The 18778-nt window shown below is 40.6% G+C and overlaps 2 protein-coding genes across 3 annotated transcripts; one reads left to right on the top strand and one right to left on the bottom strand.

Annotated features, from left to right (window-relative positions):
* The first annotated feature begins 72 nt into the window (after positions 1-72).
* On the top strand, positions 73-17827 carry NUBP1 (NUBP iron-sulfur cluster assembly factor 1, cytosolic). Of its 2 annotated transcripts, XM_072877961.1 has the most exons (12): positions 73-143; positions 232-333; positions 670-806; positions 1128-1196; positions 1731-1763; positions 2505-2595; positions 2938-3092; positions 4179-4289; positions 4411-4513; positions 5250-5333; positions 6205-6274; positions 17806-17827. In XM_072877961.1, exons 1-12 carry the CDS (start codon positions 110-112, stop codon positions 17810-17812), a joined length of 996 nt encoding a protein of 331 aa, XP_072734062.1. In that variant the 5' UTR covers positions 73-109; the 3' UTR covers positions 17813-17827. The 2 variants fall into 2 exon arrangements, with proteins under 2 accessions (XP_072734062.1, XP_072734063.1); XM_072877962.1 differs by lacking the exons at positions 6205-6274; positions 17806-17827 and adding an exon at positions 5929-6099.
* Positions 6893-18753, bottom strand: TVP23A (trans-golgi network vesicle protein 23 homolog A). Its single transcript, XM_072877963.1, is given in 7 exon segments — positions 6893-7309; positions 7739-7868; positions 9534-9659; positions 12751-12840; positions 13783-13927; positions 18580-18689; positions 18691-18753. Coding segments are annotated over 7 exon segments (726 nt in total). The 3' UTR covers positions 6893-7247.
* Positions 18754-18778: the final 25 nt, after the last annotated feature.

The following is an 18778-nucleotide window of genomic DNA, read 5'->3' as shown; positions in this document are numbered from 1 at the left end:
GCCCCCTGGCGGCAGGGGGTGCCGCCGGCGCATGCGCGCGGGGCACGCGGCTCCCTTTCCTAGCCCCGCCTCTTTCGCGCCCGGCGGAGGTGACGCAGCGGCGGGGGCCATGGCCGAGGCGGCGGACGGGCCGCGGCCGGAGGGTGAGGGGCGCGGCGGGGCGCGGCGGGCGGGCGGGCCGACCGCGGCCGCCACCGGCACTCGCGCTCCATCTCTCGTCGTGTGTTGCAGACTGCCCGGGGACCAGCAGCGCCCAAGCGGGCAGGGCCGCCGCCTGCCAGGGATGCCCCAACCAGAGGCTCTGCGCTGCCGGCGCCGCCGCCCCGGACCCGGGTGAGGGAGGCCCTGAGGGGGCGGGCGCTGAGGCGGGGGGCGGGCGCTGAGGCGGGGGGCGGGCGCTGAGGCGGGGGCGGGCGCTGAGGCGGGGGGCGGGCGCTGAGGCGGGGGGCGGGCGCTGAGGCGGGGGGCGGGCGCTGAGGCGGGGGGCGGGCGCTGAGGCGGGGGGCGGGGCCCCGGGGGCGGGGCCCCGGGGGCGGGGCCCCGGGGGCGGGGCCCCGGGGGCCCCGGGGGCGGGGCCCCGGGGGCGGGGCCCCGGGGGCGGGGCCCCGGGGGCGGGGCCCCGGGGGGCGCGGTCAGGCGGGGGCTGACCGCGGCCGTGCCGCCCCGCAGCGGAGGCGGCGGAGCTGCGGGAGCGGCTGCGCTCGGTGAAGCACACCGTCCTGGTGCTCTCCGGGAAGGGCGGCGTGGGGAAGAGCACCTTCAGCGCCCTCCTGGCGCACGGGCTGGCGGCGGACGAGGCCAAGCAGGTGGGCTGCGCGGGGCGGGGCGGGGCGGCTGGCCGCTGCGGTTTGAAGCCGGGAGGCGGAGGGTCCCGCAGCCGGCAGGGGCGAGCACCCGGCAGGGGCGAGCACCCGCGGGCAGTGTTCCCGGGCTCCTGCCCTGCGGCACAGCTGGGGCCACCGAGCAGGGCTATGACTGCGCTGACCGTGTTCCCCTTCTCGTTCGGGGTTTGAACCTGATTCCTGTACCAAGTGCGCAACAGCGTTTTTGTTGCGAGATGCAGAGTTTGGAACCAGTCCTGTGCAAGCTTGTTCCCAGTGGGGTGGGTTGGTTTGCTTGTTTTCCAGGTTGCTCTGCTGGACATAGATATCTGTGGGCCATCAATCCCTAAAATGATGGGTCTAGAAGGAGAACAGGTAAGCAAATGCTCGAACACGTTGTTTAAAGGATTTCTGCTCAATTTTTCATTAATATTTTAGGGCTTTGTAGACTTAAAGCTTCTAAAAGGACAGCTTATTGGGAAACGTGTGTGGTAACGGGTAGGGAAATAAAGAAGGTGAGGGAGAGGTTCAACATAATTTAGTTTGTAAAAGAGTTGTCTGCTTGCAGGATGAGCAGTTCTGCAAACCAACACTGGCTGCATATCAGCCACATATTCATGACTACTTAAAGCTTAAGTGACATTAGCATGATGCTGTTTATCAGCCCTAGAATATTTTATATAAATACATTAAGTTGTGGGTAAATTTCTTGCAAAAGGGTTGCACAGTTGTTACTCACTTATTAACAGAGATCTGGCCCTTCTGCAGCTTTTAACTCAGCTGTTCCAATAAAGCAGTATTGTACCTGTAGGCAGGATCTCTATTTACCCAGTTTTGACTTACGTTCATGTTTTATGTAAGGTCTGTACTTATTTTTAATGTAGCTTTATGTATCCCTTCACTTTGCAGGTTCATCAGAGTGGATCTGGATGGTCTCCAGTGGTAAGTCGGTGCAACTGTTTCAGAAAGTTTGTTGGGTTTGTTTGGGTTGGGCATTGTCTTTGAAAGTGGAAAACAAGTGAGGGAGGAGCAGGGGGTACTTCTATTAATTCTTTTTCTAATGACATAAAGGATATAGGCTATATAGATCAGTGTTAAATTTATTTTGTTAATCATCATAATACTACATTTCTACAATAGTTTCATTATTTTAAGTAGCTCTCATTTCTGACTTTCCTACTGTACTATGGGCAATAAATAACGTTACTTGATTTCATTATTTTTGGTTATCGTGCAGCTGTACGGTATGTCACCTTTTCCATGACAGACAAAAAGTATCTTACACCCAAGAAAAACCTCATTAATCTTTAGAAAATACAGGGAAGTTTTGCAGGAGCGTTGGTTGTCTAAAGATCAGCTTTAGTGTGTGTGCTGTTAAAAAGACAGTTTGATGCTGAGAGGGGAAGCTGCTTTTACCCTTATGCTGTCCCCAGTGATTCCATAAACCACTGTAAATCTTACTACAACTAGATCTTTTTCAGTCTGTGAATGTAGTTGGTGAGCATTGCACAAAAATTGTAGTTTTTAATGCCCTTTGATAAAAGAGAAGCATAAGGTTCTCTGCCTTAATGTTCTTAATGTTTCCCCCCTGCCCCAAACCGCTTTACTGGTTTTAGAGTTGGTTTCTCTGCTCTTTCTTTACTGTTCTGTATGCTCTACTGAGTGTCTCTACTTCTCTTCTAGTATGTTGAAGAAAACTTAGGTGTCATGTCCGTGGGGTTCTTGCTTAGTAGTCCTGATGATGCTGTCATCTGGAGAGGACCAAAAAAAAATGGTATGTATCGAGTGTTTTCAACAAAAATTTGTATACTTGAAAGATTTAGTATCATGGGCTTGTTTAATTAATAATGTAAATACAGTATAGTAAGCTATAGGAAAAAATGAGTGAATGGTGACTTATTTTCTTTAGTTGAACATATTCATTTGATGAAGTTAGAAGGTCAAATGCTGTATTGGGAGGTTTTTTTAAAGCCTTGGCAAAATAAGCATTTCTGTACTTAAGTTGACAAGTCAGAAGAATACGCATATCTAGACCATAAAATTTGAAGTAGACCCTAAAATTTGAAATATGGGGAGATATTTTTTCTCTCTTCCACAGTCTTATCCTTTCTTTTAGGGTTGATCAAACAATTCCTTCGTGACGTGGACTGGGGTGAAATCGACTACCTGATTGTAGATACACCTCCAGGAACATCAGATGAACACCTATCTATTGTGCAGTATCTCAGTGCAACGCACATCGATGGTGCTGTTATAATCACTACCCCTCAGGTAAGAGAACTTAATTTCCATTGATAGAAGCATCATGGCAATCCTTGTTAAAGCCAATCCTTGGTTTAGAGTTTCTGTTTAACTTCAGAGAAATGATGGTACAGAATCTAAGGGAGTTGACTTTCTTGTTCTGTGCCTACAGCTGGCTGGTTTATGAGTTAGATGGCTGTCCCTGGAGTAGGGGATCTGAGTGGTTCACTAAACCACTGAGCAGTTCACAATCACAAGCTGTGTGGTGAAGGGAAATGCAGTATTTCACTTTCTTCTTCAAGATTAGAGTTTACATCATTGCGAATTTGTAATTTACTCACCAACATCTTAATGTTCAGAAGTCAGTAAGAAGTTTAGTTTTTAAGTGATACGATGACACCTGTTTGACACCACGTGAAGTAGCCTGTTGCCTCCAGGAGGCAACTTTGTGATGTTCTTTTTTAAAAGAAAAATCATCCTTTGGAGAGCTGAAACTCAAAATACATCAAATTCAAATGCAGGTTTTAAAGCTTGGTTTGGAAAGGAACAGGAGATGAAACTAGCAAAAGACACCTGGTATTTCCACAGCAGCTGAAAGAAGTGAAATGTTGAGGGCGATATCAGGTAGGTGGTGAGGGAAGGAGAAGGAAACAGGAAAACTGAACGAGCTCAGGCATACATGTGCAAAGTCTGAGAGGATGATAAGCTATTTGAAATTTAATTTGAAAAGAGATAAGCATAAGTCTGGTAGTTCTTGTCCTTGCCTGCTCTACTGAGAATGCCAAGAGTCTTTCTGTAAACTGAAAATGTGAAAAAGTTACATTTAAAGAACTAAAGATATGAGATTAACATAGGAGATAAAACATAAATACGGCTGAATCTTTACTAGTCAGATTTCAAAACAGAACCACATTCAGTAGGCTAGAACTATTGTACCTGTTTTACTGCTACTCATAGAATTGCTGCTAGAGCACATAACACAGGTTTACATTCTTCAGAAAGACAGCAGTAATAATTCATTATGAACTCTCTTTAAAATAGCTCTAAGGATGTAACCTGATGGGTTCAGCATCAAAACATTCCAGTTACAATAGCAGTGTTTCCTAATATTTGTAGGAAGTATCGCTTCAGGATGTTCGGAAGGAGATCAACTTCTGCCATAAAGTGAAACTGCCGATCATCGGTGTTGTGGAAAATATGAGTGGCTTTATATGTCCAAAGTGTAAGGTAAGGCTGTCTGTATCTTAGAGCATTTTTTTGTCTTGACATTGTATATAAAACATTTGCGCCAAAAATGCCTTGTTCTCAGAATTGCAATATTTTAACTCTAATTTTCATGTTGTCCCAGAATGAATCTCAAATCTTTCCCCCGACTACTGGAGGTGCAGAGAAGATGTGCCAGAATTTAAATGTTTCCCTCCTGGGTAAAGTGCCTCTAGATCCTCAAATAGGTAAAGTTACTGTATTGCACTAGGTTTAAAACAAGCTTTTCCTCCTATACTGATGTTATTACTGGAAAACCCTGACTTGGACACTGATAAATTAGAATATTAAGCATTTTGTCTCTTAGGTAAATATCCACTTTTAGATAGAACATTTTCTTGAATCAAAAGTTACTGGAACTGCAACATAGCTTCATGTGAAAAGAGGAAAGTGCTAGGATAATTTCCTTAGCCTGAAACTTAATCTTGATTAAGATTAGATGATGCATCTTTTCAGTTGTGTAATCATGTTCAAAGTACAAATGTCTTTCTCTTTGGTGTTATCACCTGGAAGTGCAGACTGAGTAGGATTATAACCACTGTGAAGAATAACAGCTTGTAGACGCTAAGCATTAAAACGAATGCTTTAACTTCACTGTTACTGGCACCATGCAAATTCTGTTGTGGATAGTGAGATGGCTTGGTTCCTTGCCCACTAGCTATTAGCAATTAATACTTGATTTAATGACATCAAGGGACAGGTCAGTACTTCCAAAATAATGACTGAAGGTTTCTGCTAATAGTATTCCTTTGTAAAATCGTAAGCTGTAGTTCTAGTTATATAACTGACATAAGGAGTCCTTAAAAGGAATAGATGCAAGTGGCTCTTTGGCAGGGTATAACTGGTAGTGGGATAAAGGGTAAAATAAAGAAAAGGTCCTCTTTTTCCATTGCTTTGCTTTCCTGTTTTTCCCTGCCCTTCAAGGAAAAAGTTGTGACAAAGGCCAGTCTTTCTTGTCTGAAGCACCTGAGTCTCCAGCTACATCATCCTACAGGAGTATCATTCAAAGTAAGTCTGAAAATCACTGTGCAAATGAATCCTCTCAGTTCTGAGCACTTCTGCAATACATAAAGGTGCTAAACAGAATTATGTTATTCTGCCATAAATAATAAAAACAGTAGATGTGCATAGCAATTATGAAAGTAACAGGTGCAAATACTATGTTCGCTGCTTCTGGGCATCAGTTACGACAGGCTGTTGAAGCTATAACAAAATTGTATTTAATAACTGGTTTCAATGTTTGGCTTAAATCATTAATTTTCCAAAAAGATGTGTGTGTACTTGCTCTCACAGAAAAGTTCTAAGATTCTCAGGCAGACCTGTTGAGGGGTGCTCACCATAGCTGAGTGTGATACAGCTGGCTAATTATTGCCTCTACTTCTAATTGTAATTGCACCAAAAAACCCCATACAAAAACTACCTAAAGAACTGGTGATATGCAGTTTAAAAACACAAACAGCTCGGAAATTCCTGAAGCCATTTTCACTGCGGTAAAGGCCCAACTTGTGATATTTGTACCAACAGGGGACAGTGATGCAGCAATAACTAACTCCTGATATGCAACTGAAATATTATTTATATTACTTTTTCCCTGTCTTTGCAGGGATTCAGGAATACTGTGATCAACACCATTTTCAAGAAGAAAAGATTATCTAATCTATGAATGGAATAAAAATGTAGTTCATCTTTAATTACAGAAAAGTAACTTATGCCTTCATTTAATAGAAGGAATATATTCTTTTTGTATATTGCAAATAAATTCTTAATATAAATATTCTTGCCTTAGTTTTTTTCCATAGTTCAAGATTCTTGTAGTTCACAGGTGGTCTCACAGCTTGCTAGAAAGCTATAAAACTGAGTCTTCATCTGTGTTACATAGGCGCAGTCTGCATCTGGTCTCATAGTACTAATGACCTGAGTATGAAGCTGGTGTTTGAAGACATGCGTATGTAAGATTTTATTTAGAAAGTTGAATATAAAATACGTTTTGCTGACATTGGGGCGTTGTGTCTGATATATCTGCTATGCACGTGTAGTAGGCTTTGTCCTGCCTTCTGTGCTAGGGTGAATTGTAATGCCCACTCTCTCTCTTACTGAATAACATCATTTAAGTATCTTACAAGAGAGAAAGGCAGCTCAATTTTGTTTATTGTAGTTCCAAAGATCTATATTTAGAGTAAAATTCAGTGTAGTATTGTCTCCTTTTTTTATAATTGGCATCAGTTTTAAAATAAAAACCTAGTAGAGTTTAGGCAAGTTATAGTACAATATTTTACAAGTACAATAAAGTACAATATTTTATTTATTACAGGTATTGGAATAAGGTTAACATATTTTAACTATTTATACATAACTGGCTGCTTCACACGAGTACCGTGTGAATGTGCTGCGTGATTTTTGTTCTTTCTCCTACTCGACCCTAAGCCTGAGCACTGAAAAATAAGCGTTTGGTATCTTTAATAACGAAGAGGCCCTTTGTGATTGTAATTCCTCTTTTTATTGAGGAATCAAAGCTTTGAGAAATCAGTTTTGTGTACAAGAGGGAAAGGTAGTTCAATTTTGTTTATTGTAGTTCCAAAATTAAATAAATCAGCATCGTCTTTTGATTACATTCTAATTCTTGGTAAGATAATCCAACAGTTCCAGGTTAGTTGACAGATTTTTTTCTTAAAGAAGTGTGCTCTGTGTAAACCGTAAGCATTGTTTTTGTGCCTATACAAACCGCTTTTTGATGAAACTTTTAAGTAACAAAGGCTCTAAACCTTTCAGAATCTAAAGACTTAAACACAAATGACACAAAATCCTTATTGTTTCATGCAGGCATAATTCTAGAAGAGCTTTACTTCAATACCTTCATAGGAAGAACAGCTTTCATAAACGAGTATTTTTACTGCTCATCCTTTTAGTTCTTCCCTTATTTGATTATCTAGTGCCTGTCTTCCCATGTTCTTCAATGTGGTCTTCTGAAATTCTCCTTGTCTGTCCTGTAGAATGAACGCAGGAAGTATGGGTGTTAGCATAACCTAGTATGTAGGAATCTTTTATAAAAAGCAGGGAAGAGCCTGGTGGAAGCCTGAGGGTTGAAGATAGCTCTCCCAGCTGTGCCTAGGCAGAGACTTTATAATACCTCAGAAGGCATCCCTCTGAGGATTTAACTTAGAGGACATTCTTCATGGGGCTTGGAAGCAGCTCGGTTGTGAAGCTTCAGCAGGCTTCTGAACACAAAGCAAAGTGACATGGGGCCTGGCCCCTCAGAGCGAGTGCCACAAGAGAGGTTTATTGGAGAATCAAGACAGCCCTGCCAGGAGTTATTTTAGGAGCTAAGACTTGGGAAGAGCCAAAACCAGCAGCATGAGGCAGGTCAGTATGTGATACTTCATGGGCTGTAGCTGACTGACCAACTGAGTACTTACTCTTGAGAACATCTGCGGTGACAAAAAACCTTGAAGTTACTCTGCTGATGCTTTTTTGTCCCCCTAATTTGCAGTGGATGTAGCCATATAAATTAGCAGTCTGAAGGGAGATCCCAGCTATCACAAGAGCCTGTGGACAAACAAAAGTTCAGCTGGGACAAATACACTGCTATATATAGGCTGCATATGTAGAATATGTATACACACATGTATATATGTATGTGTACTGTTAGATATACATACATGCTATAAGGGGGGGGGTATTTCTTCCAATAATAAATGACCTTCAAAGAGATCCAATCATGTCAAACTTAAACACAATACTTCCTTTCTACAAACTGCCTCTCTTTTTATCAAAACACTGATACAAATTTTTTTGTCATTCTGTATCTTGAAAGGCCTCATTACTTTCCTAAAAGCACTTACTTAAAAAAGGACCTATTCAACTGATTCCATAATCGTTTCACTTTTTTAAAGCCTGATTTGTATCTAAAAGTTTCACGTCCAGGTACGTAGCAAACCTGCAGGCTTGTTTAGCTGACACATGCCTTATTGTATACAAATAAGATCCTGTAACCTACAGATCTACAAAGAGCATCAATAGATATGAATCAATATCTAGCATTAAAAGGCAGTGAAAATAATTAGATCCTTTTGTGGTACTATAGGCTTAGCAGCAGGCAGAACCCATCTGATTGACTAATGAAATAACTTACAAAAAAATTTTTTTCTTAGCCTCAGAAACAGTTTCCTGGAAGCTATTGTATTTTCATTTGTGTAACTTGCCTTCTACAAGCACCTGAGCAGCCTGCCTCCAGTGATAGTTAGGGTTCCTTCTCCAGCCAGCTCTTAGTTTAGCAAACAATCTCTGGTTTTCAGAAATAAAGGTGGAACCATGGAGAAAAAATGCTGGTTTAATTTTAACTATTGCTTGTTTAGCTATGCCATTTTGGGCACTAGAAAGCAGTTAATGATTTGCAATTGATTCATACCCACAGCTGAATTTCCTGTTTCATTTAATAATAAAATGTGATCTTGGCTGTTAGTGGTTATGTGGCTGCACATGTCCAAGGCACTTTTATCTTTTCACACTGAATTAAGAAATTGTACTCAGTGTGGCTAGGAACTTGACAAAATGAATTCTATGGTGATTATCGAAGCACTTAATGTTTACAGGGGAAAACACAAAGATTTCATAGACAAAAATATCTTAATGCAATATATGGGGTAAATTTCCTCTGGTATTTAGAGAAATGTGTAATTTTTTTTTTGGTAGAGTAGATGGCTTATAAATACAGTAATTATAAAATACATACTTATAGCTTAATTTGTCAAGGTTTTAAGCACTATGATACTGGTTCTTTCAAAAGGGAATGGTACCAGAGATCTAAAATCCTTACTTTTAAGAGCAAGTAACATTCAAGTCCCAAGGAGATGTGAAAACCTAAAAACCCGTATCACTGGTTCATTTTTTGTCCTCTCCTATTAGTTTCCTTTGACTGAAATAAGTTGGGAAAAAGTAAGCTGCTACAGTTAAAAAGAAGTCTGTAATTTTGCCAGCCACTTAAGGTTCTCAAGTTAGATGGAGTTGACATCTGATAACCTAGCAGAAGTGGGCTAAAAATTACAAATTCGTTCCAGAGTGCAGAAAACTCTGGTTTGTTGAAGCTATTAGCAGAATTTTTGTACTGTTAGAAGATTTGGTTCAAAGACTGTTGCAAAACTAACAGATCTGGGTTTTCCCTTTACTAACATTGTCTGTCAGCCGTAGGTCTTTCAGTACCCCCAGACTTACCAGCCATTTCAGCTTCAAGGAGAACAAGGTGCTAAAGAAAAACACTGTCCAAATAACTGGACAGATAATGAGACCAAGCCAAAAGATTCGAGCTTCAGCTTCAGTTGAGGCAGCTATTGTAGGCACCTAGAAGGAAAATTATTGAAACTACTAGTCACAAAGACAAAATCCACAATAAATAAATCAGCAGAGGAGGAGGAATGGACAAAATTACTTCCTTACCTAAATTTCAGTTATTATATGGGTGGAAGGAAGATTGCATAAGAAGTAGTTTTCTGCCTGCTGCCCTACTGTACATGACAGCATTTTCTTTTCAAAATGTTCTGGTCTCTGTTCACATTTAAATGAGAGAATTATTCCTTTTGTCAATGATAGCTCCCACTAACACTACAGAAAGTTCTGTTACACTGACAGTTGCTTTTAAACTTCAGAAATACTAAGTAACTTTGAAATTAGATTCAAACTTTACCAAGGCCTTAGAGAAGCGTGAAACAGAAGACGCTGTTACAAGCAGAACTTTAGTGTGAGTACTTCACTGTCTGTAGTGTAGATTTGTGACATGCGCCCTGTTCACAAATCAAAAGTATGGGGGAAAAAATCAGTCCAGTATCGGAAAAGCTTGTAGTATCTAATGTGGAAATTGCAGTGAGCTGTTGCAAGTGCTAACAAGCAAACTTCAAAGATCCCCCATAGGATTAATCAGTTGGTTCCAGTTCAGATAATGGAATTCTCAGAACAGTGCCCATTTCCATTCATTTTCCTAAAAACATGCAGTATTTTTAGCTTAATTTAAATATTGCATATTATGTAAACTAATACTTCAATTTTGGTTATGAAGTCCACTGATATTCCATAAATTAAGAACCGTGGCTTTGAAAATGCCTCTTCTGTAATAGTAGTGTTGGACACTATAGCAACTGCTAGCATCTCTCTGAAAGAGGCATTGTTATTCACAGTGCTCTATTTGTGTTCTTCAGGGAGAGCAAAAAACCTCAAAGCAGGCTGCGTAAAGCCCTGGTTGAAGATTTCTTCAGGTCAGCACAACTGATGTGTCTCTGTCTACACTGAAAGGCTCATTGTTAACTCCGAACACTTAAGAGAAACTAAAGAAAGAGAATTGTTGAGAAGGTTCTGATCTTTCCTCTGAGTCCAGAATTCAAAATCTCACTCCAAACCTCAGACCACTCAACCACCACTAGTGCTAGCTTCTGAAATAGAAGCTTCGCAAGTGGAAAAGAAAACCCTGTGGACTCTTCCACTCTGAAAACTGAAAAGCCTTTTAGTTCATTTTCAGTACCTTGAATTATCCATGTAAAAATAAGACTCATCCATCCATCCATCCATCCATCATGAGGCAGACAATGGCATCCAACTTGTAAATACAGTTAAGTTATTCTATCTTGCTTAAGAACCCTGCAAGATGCAATAATTACAAGGTGTCTTTAATTTTTTCATGTACCCTCTAAACCAGTGATGTTGCAGAGGTCCAGAGAATAATGTTCTATGCCTTCATAGATACAGAAACAGAGAGATGTTCTGAGCCAATAAAAGGGCTTAATCACCTGTATCCCAAATTACTGACAAATTACCCAACAGTGACATTGCATTAGCACTAACTATTTAGGAGAAAAAAGTCAATACACCTGAGAACATTGCACCTAAAAGACCTGGTTAACTTGATGAGCAAGATTACAAAAGGCTGCAGTCATCCCAAAGAAAGGAGAGGGGACTTGTGATGTTTGGAAGATAAGTGTAAGAATTAGTTTTCTTCCAGCAAACCTCAGCAGAAGATAGGATTTCAAGGGCAAACCTCTGTTGCATCAGCAGCACAGCAGGAATTAGCTGCTTATTGTTGGTGAGTGACTTGGAATATTTCTAAGCAAATTCACTCAAAGAGATCTTAAAAAGTTGCCAGAGGACTGGCAAAGGAGGTGGGGAATGCCTGACTGTGGAAAGTAAGAGAACCACATGTATTCCAGGACCTTGCCATGACAAAATATTTCTCATGGATAAGCCATGATAAAAATACAATCCACTCTAATTGTATGTTCCTTCTTGTGGTACTATGATTTTCACATTTATCAAGCTACCATGTGCTAGAATTTTTGGAAGGCTTTAGTCCATACAGATAAGTCAACTTTGTCCTTCTAGGCTAGAATTAACAAACTGTAATAGGTGAACTAGGCTTGCTCATTTTACAGTAATTTTGAGGTCAGGAGGTCATTTTATTAATGCCATTGCTTTTAAGTGCTAAGAAAGCTCTTGCTTACAGTCTTGACTTGATGGAACTAAGAAACTCTGAAGGTCTTCTAGTTTCTTTGCTTTCGTGCAGGCTTGCCTATATTCTCTGTTTAGGTTTCACTTAGATTACAGGAAGAACGTTAACATCTGTTCTTTTTAATGGTGTGCAACCCCACTATGCCAGTTGCACTCCTGCTTGGCCTCATTCTCATTGCAAACAGCCGCAGGGCTGCTAGAGGGCACTCCAGACCCGCACATTCAGAGTATTTTACACTTTGCTCAGTACCCAGGGTGTGTGCACAGCTGGATTTGCTTGAAGGGAATGTCCTAGTGAGTAGCACTTGAAGTGTTGTTCTGCCAGGCTCTTGCCTGAATGGGGTTGTGGAGAGAATGTTAGCAAGTGAAAGCAAAAACCTGCAGTTGTGACTCCAGCAGCGATGCCAAGTGCCATTTTATCCCTTTTTCGCTCAGGGTGTTTGGGGGAGCACTAGCAGTATCAGAATGCTCTGTGATCCAGGTCCCATTCCCCACTGTATTCCATGAACATGAATAAAACATTGTTTTCAAAATACTGAATTGGAACTATTCAGCATTGTTCTCAACATAGATCTTTCCTGAAGAGGATTCTGCGTTGGGATTAACTATGGGAAGATGTATTTATTACAAGATGTTCTCACTAGAAAATAAAATAGAACTACCAGAAACGTTTCATACTGATAATACCATGCTATGAATGTTTATTCTGCTGATGCCTATGATGACAATGTTGCAAGACCAGTTTTGTTCTGAATACTTCCAGGATGTGACAATCCAGTGTGCTTGCAACTGAATACTTGCTTTGCCTTCTATACAAACTGGATAAATAGTAACTGTTACAAAGGTGCTCTATTTCTTACTTTATGTGACTTGGCATCAGCTTTACAAGCTTTCCTATGGATTCTGTTTGTCCTGTGCCTACTTTTATTAACATACTTACCCTTTTTGCTTCAAAAACCCAGTGGCTTTTTCCATCTTCATCAATCTGGTTCCACCAACGCAAACCAACCAAGAGTCTTCCTGTCACATTCTAGTGACAGAAACAATTATTTGCATTAATCAGTTGCATAATTCACTTGTCAGACTTGCATTAAAAAAAAAATGTCTGAAAATCATATTCTTTTATCAAATACTAAAATTAGTTCTAAAAGCTGCGCCAGCTTGAGTGCAACAGTCATTAAGGATGGATGAGATACCACAAATTTAGAGGCCTGTTCTCCTCTTCTAATATGATAATTAGCACAATAACTTTGATTTAGGTAAGAAATTATAGGATGTATCTTTTCTAAGTCAGTTAGTTGGAGAAGCCCCTGATAAACAAATTTCGCCAGTAAGAGAGGAGAACTGTGAACAAAAACACACTGAAAAAATGGAAGATTAATTATAAGCAAGTAAGCTGCATTGAATCAAGCAAACAAATTAAGAAAATATTTCTGCACCTGGATGAATACTAGAAGTTTTCAATATACTGGAGACGCATCGATGCTTCACTTCTACAAAACAAAAGCCTTGTTCCACATGTGGAGCCCCTGGGATTCTGGGCTGGCCTGACCCACCTGCCTGCATGTGATTAGGGCACTGGTGCCATAGCTGGGCTCCCAGGTGCCTTCTGCAGCTGCTGCATGCTGGGTCTGGGCATGGTATTGCAGCTTTGGATGTCCTTTGGCATCCATTACTGAAAGCCAGTATTACTTTATTTCTTTTTTTTAAGGGGGAAAGCATACAAACAAATCTACCTATGGCGAGGCAATTTTTTCACCGTGTTAGTAGCTCCCATCAGCCATAGAGAATATGGTGATAAACAGTTACAGTAACTAAGATATGTAAATGTCTTAAAATGGGCTAGACATTTAATAAATCAACAGATCACAATGTTTTTGTCACTTTTGTCAGTATACATATATCCTTTTTTGTTTTATTTGATGGCACACAAAATACTTTCAAAGGTAATTACTATTCAGGGTCCTCTTACCTTAACTGACCAAAAGTCAAAGGACAGAAGGAGGAGAATAGTGACAAAACAGGCAACAAAGCTGTTGCTGAACCAGTCACAGAACAAGTAGGTAATAATAGCACTCACTCGGAAAAACAGGTGGAAAAAGGTGGCCAGTGGGTGCCTAGAAAAAAAAGACACAGAGCACTTAGGAAGTTATGGGACAAGAAGGAATGTTATGGTATTTGCTAACAATGTAGTATAACACAGCTATTTCTACTATATAATGGTATTTTGGTTTGTAGCTGCTATTTCATATGTCGATGTATATCTTCATTATCAAAGCAATAGCACTTCCAATAGCCAACCTTCAATCCAAAGCTAAAAGATGGAGCGTGTTGTTCATGTCAAAACTTTTTCAAAGATAGAGCAAAATCTTTCACCAGTTTCTTTGGTACTGCCTGAAGGAATTTAGTGGTTGTGTTCAACACTGTACCCTAAAATCCTCATCATTTCATGAAATAAATCAGCATTGCAAGGCACAAAAGAATTGAGACAGATCTTATGCCTTTCAGAACTGATTTGAAAACAAGAACAGGAACTCTGAAACTAAAAAAAAAAAAAAACCCAAAAAAACCCATAGCTGTTGGATATAAGACAAAATGAACCTTTGTATCTAATGTATGAAACCAAATGCTTCCTTTTACAGAGGGAGTACAATTTGGGAATCTAACAGTTCTTATGAATGAATGTTCATTAATTTCACTAGGTATTTGTGCATACTCATCAAACAAAATTTTGTCCATGACAAAATAAAGGGGAATTTCAGTGGAAGAAGTAACTATATGGCATGGAATATTGGCCTGTACAGTAAGACAGGGGGTTTGGAGAATGCTATAATGAGCACAGTACAATTTTCAGGGTAATATGCCAAGGACAAAAACTTATTCTGTACAGATGTGTTTGTGTTAATTAAAGTGACAATTAATTAGAGGCTGTTGCATTTAAGTAACTTCTTCCCTTGAAGCTAAGTGAATAAAACTTGTTTTCTGAATAATATTTTTTTTTAAGTCAGCAATTAAGCTCCTCTACCTCTGTAAACAATTAACAGTAGTATGGCCTAGGTCATAATTAACTATTTAACTACGAAATTTGTTACTCTATTATTGTGTATAATAAAATGATACATATATACACAGTTATAATTGTTTATTTAAACTTAAATTATAATTAGATATAATAGTTATATCTTTATTGTAATATTATTATTCTATAGCTGTTTAACTGTTCTAGTAATTATCTATTCTATAATGACAATATTGTGCTTGTACTACTACACACATGTGACTGGAGAAGCAAGAATGATGCATAGCTGTAGTTTATATTTACTCGGGATCACGCCCAGGCTAACGTTAAACTTTCCAAAAACTTCTTTTGTCTTAAAACTAAACACATGACATTTTAAGCAAAAGGAGCTTTTTTTTTTTGCCATAAGCGGGTGGGTGGGTGGAGCAGAGGTGGTATTTTGAAATGTCAAAAACAGATAGTGTCTTGCTACTTCAAGTCTTGATCTCGTTCAAGAAGATGTAAGAGTTCATTACATAAATGGTATCTTGTGTCAATACAAGCTATTCATATATCACAACCCTAAAGAGCATCAGGGTGGACCAAGCTTTTATAACTATTATCAGTGCTGCAAATGTGTAAGTACCTTTGGAGAAGTAGTGTTTAATTTTGGAAGTCAGATGATAAATTAGTGTTTGGATGTTGAATCTGTTCCAATGTCAAACTTCGAAGGGTGTTTACTAAAAAAACAGTACATGAGCAAGAGGCTTGTATTTATCACAGTACTAAACACTTTATTGAGACTATGGAATATCAGTCCTCTCACAAGCATATGGCTAGCCAAGCCAAAGACACAGACTTGCAGGTTCTTGTCCTAGGGGAGGAATATGGAGATATATCAAAACTTGCACCTCATTCTTTGGACTACTCTCTCAATCTCAGAAAATGTCCACCTATTTATGCTTTAAAAAAAAATAAATCCTGAAACTAACAGAATCCAGTAAATAAACTGTTTACTTCCTCACTTAACAAAACAAATGTGTTTTCTTAATTGAAAGCCATCAGATGAAACTTATAGCTCCTATCATATACGAACAGAATTCTTAATAAGTAGATAATCCCAGATAGATAAAATTGTCTTTTAAAACCTGAAGCTAAACCATCTGCATCCTTTTTGAAACTAAAAATTTTGCAGCTTAAGTGAATGCATTTATACTGAATTTGATTGTACTTTAGAAATTTTTTTTAAAAGCTAATTTCCAGAAATACGATGGCATTAAATCATTGTAGAAACTAGCATGATTTCTTGTACTAATGGAAGACAGTATAGGCTTTAAAACATGATAACTTTTATTCTTTTTTTTTTTTTTTCATTCAAATCCAATAAAGGATAAAGTTAACTAAAACTCTGCACTGGCTCTGCTTGGCACACACTTGCTCCTGAAAGCATAGCAATCCACCTGCTTGGACTTCTGGATGTTGCATCTAAACATATGGATGTTTAGATGCAACAGGATATTATAGAACTGGAGCCTTGAGGCTAAATGATTACTGTTTATCTTGTTACAATAACCTCCATTCGGTTTGCAAGCATGATGCCTATTAGGATAGGAATGAGCTGTTAGGAATTTAGTTGCATCCCATATTAAGGAATCAAACTGGGTCAACCCTAAGGTATACCACTGAACCACAGGAGAATCATTGCTCAGAAGTGCCACGGCAGCAATCTATGTGCTGCTTTTTATACCTCTGTCTGGTACTTCAAATATATCTAGGCAAATTTTGAATGAACAGGCTCTCTGGCTTGATCATCTTGTGTTACCGGGCTGATCTGAAAAAGAAGCGATCATATGCTCCCAGCTGTTTCAGATCAAATGTTCTGATACTGCAATGAACTGCAAAGATGATGTATTTGTCTTTTTCCTAACCTTCTTATGAAAGTAGCCACTAACTATATCACTATCTACATACCTTTTGCTTTTAAGGAGCACTTACATATACCTTGGAGAATCACAAAAGCACAACTTGTCATAGCTTATGCAAATTCTAACCAAGTTCAAGATATATGAAATTGGGATAAGGACAAACAATTGGAACATGTTATTATGCCCTCTAATAAGACAACAAAATTTTGCAGCACATGCGTTCCAGGCTTGTTTGCACAAGATTATTCAGAAATATAAAAACAAACTTCTGTGTGAACTCCTTACTTCTGTAAGGAGTTTCATTTCTGTATTCTGTAGCAGAATATTTTTCAGTATGAGATTATCTTTTAGTATTGTCACAATGAGGGCAAGAAAGAAGAGCAGTCTCTAATGAAATAAGTATCTACACAAAGTGGATCAATTAATAGTATGGCTTACTGATAATTTGCCTCTCTATATTATCAGGTAGCACGAACCCAGTAGGAACAGATCTCTAGAGTAAAGTAACTGGTGCTATGGACCTCCTACAAACATTTCAGGGTGGTTTCACTTCACACCAACTCTAGTGTGGTCCCATAGACTGAATCTGTGGCTTGCATGCTCAAGACACGCTCCTAAGCTGTATTTCCCTGTTGATTTTAATCCTTTAGGCTATGTTCTCCAAGACTGCACCAAAATATAAACCTTCATTTAAAATGTGTGCTGCTGCTAAAGCACAGAAACAAAGCAACTCTGGGAATGTTAATCTTGTGTCATGGCTGACTCCTCATGTAGTTGCAAAGTCCAATGCACTGGAAGGGCAGAAATGCTTCACCAGACACTAGTAAAACAGAGTAATTGTATTGTAAAGCTACGTGATTGCTTGCTTGTGCATCTCATAACATTCACGTTAGGCTTAACATCTTTCACTCTGTTTATGCCTACAAGAAACATTAATATTGTAATGGACCAGAGTAAACTGGGGCAAGGTGGAAGGGAAGAAAACAATATAAATCAAAGCTGATTATAGACATTATTGACGAGTGCATGCATGTGTATAATTCCTTTTGACATAAAACTTTTCCCTTGGCAGTCTTTGACTGGAAATTCTTCAAAAGCCACTGATGGAACAACAGCTCTGTCACCTGGGACCTCTGTGTGGACAGAGCTGCAGAGTGACACCTCTGGTAGCGTAACGGTAGACCGCTTAACCTGACAGATGAGATGGATCAATGGGTTGGGTTTTCTTAGGTAACAGCTACAAGGATAAGATATACTATATTCCACATAACATCACATCCCGTGGTAGGAAAACATGACAGTTTTATTGCAAATAACTTGCTGTTTCCCTTCAGCTGGGTGTGCAATGCAATGCCAGAGCACTCTACTGCACAACTTGTTTTGCTGAAGATGAGAGCTCTCTCCACTTCTCCAGCTCTAAAAAAAATACTGTTTGGTTGGAGTTGTTTGGGATTTTTTTTTTTTTTTATATGTTGGCTTTGGGTATGTAAAATTTCTGTTTCCAAGGGCAGGATGACGCTGAGCTTGCCGAGCAGTCAGGCTCGCAGCAGCGGTGCGGCCGGCAGGGCCGCGGGCCTCACCTGCTCCAGCCCGGGCAGCCAGAGCTGGCGGCCCAGCGCCGAGCATCTCCCGGACGGAGACTCCCCGGCCTCCCCGGGCAGCCTGTTCCGGCGCTTGACCACCCTCCCTGTAAAAAATGGGAATTAAGTGTTTAAATGGAGTTTCTTGTATTTCAGTGCGTCGGTCCAGCTGGAGCAGCAAGGGGTGCCCAGGCCCGGTTACCTCAGGCCGGCACCGCGACGCTGAGGCCTTCGCGCCGGGGCCGCTCCGCTCCCCGCGCCGTTACCTGATCTTTGCTTTCCGCAGCGACAGCTCCTCCTCGCTCCCGAAGTCGAGGGACACATCCTCGGTGTCGTCCACCAGCGCCTGCAGCGGGGAGCCCGTCAGTGAGGAGGGACCGGGGGAGCCGCGCCGCCGCCACCCGCCCCGCACCGCCCGCCGCCGCCTCTACCTGCTTCATCCTCCGCCTCAGCCGGCCGGCCCGG

Source organism: Ciconia boyciana, chromosome 13, assembly GCF_034638445.1.
Source record: "Ciconia boyciana chromosome 13, ASM3463844v1, whole genome shotgun sequence".
Taxonomy (NCBI): domain Eukaryota; kingdom Metazoa; phylum Chordata; class Aves; order Ciconiiformes; family Ciconiidae; genus Ciconia; species Ciconia boyciana.
Note: the sequence above shows the minus strand (reverse complement) of the source record. Positions and strands in the feature narration are given on the sequence as shown.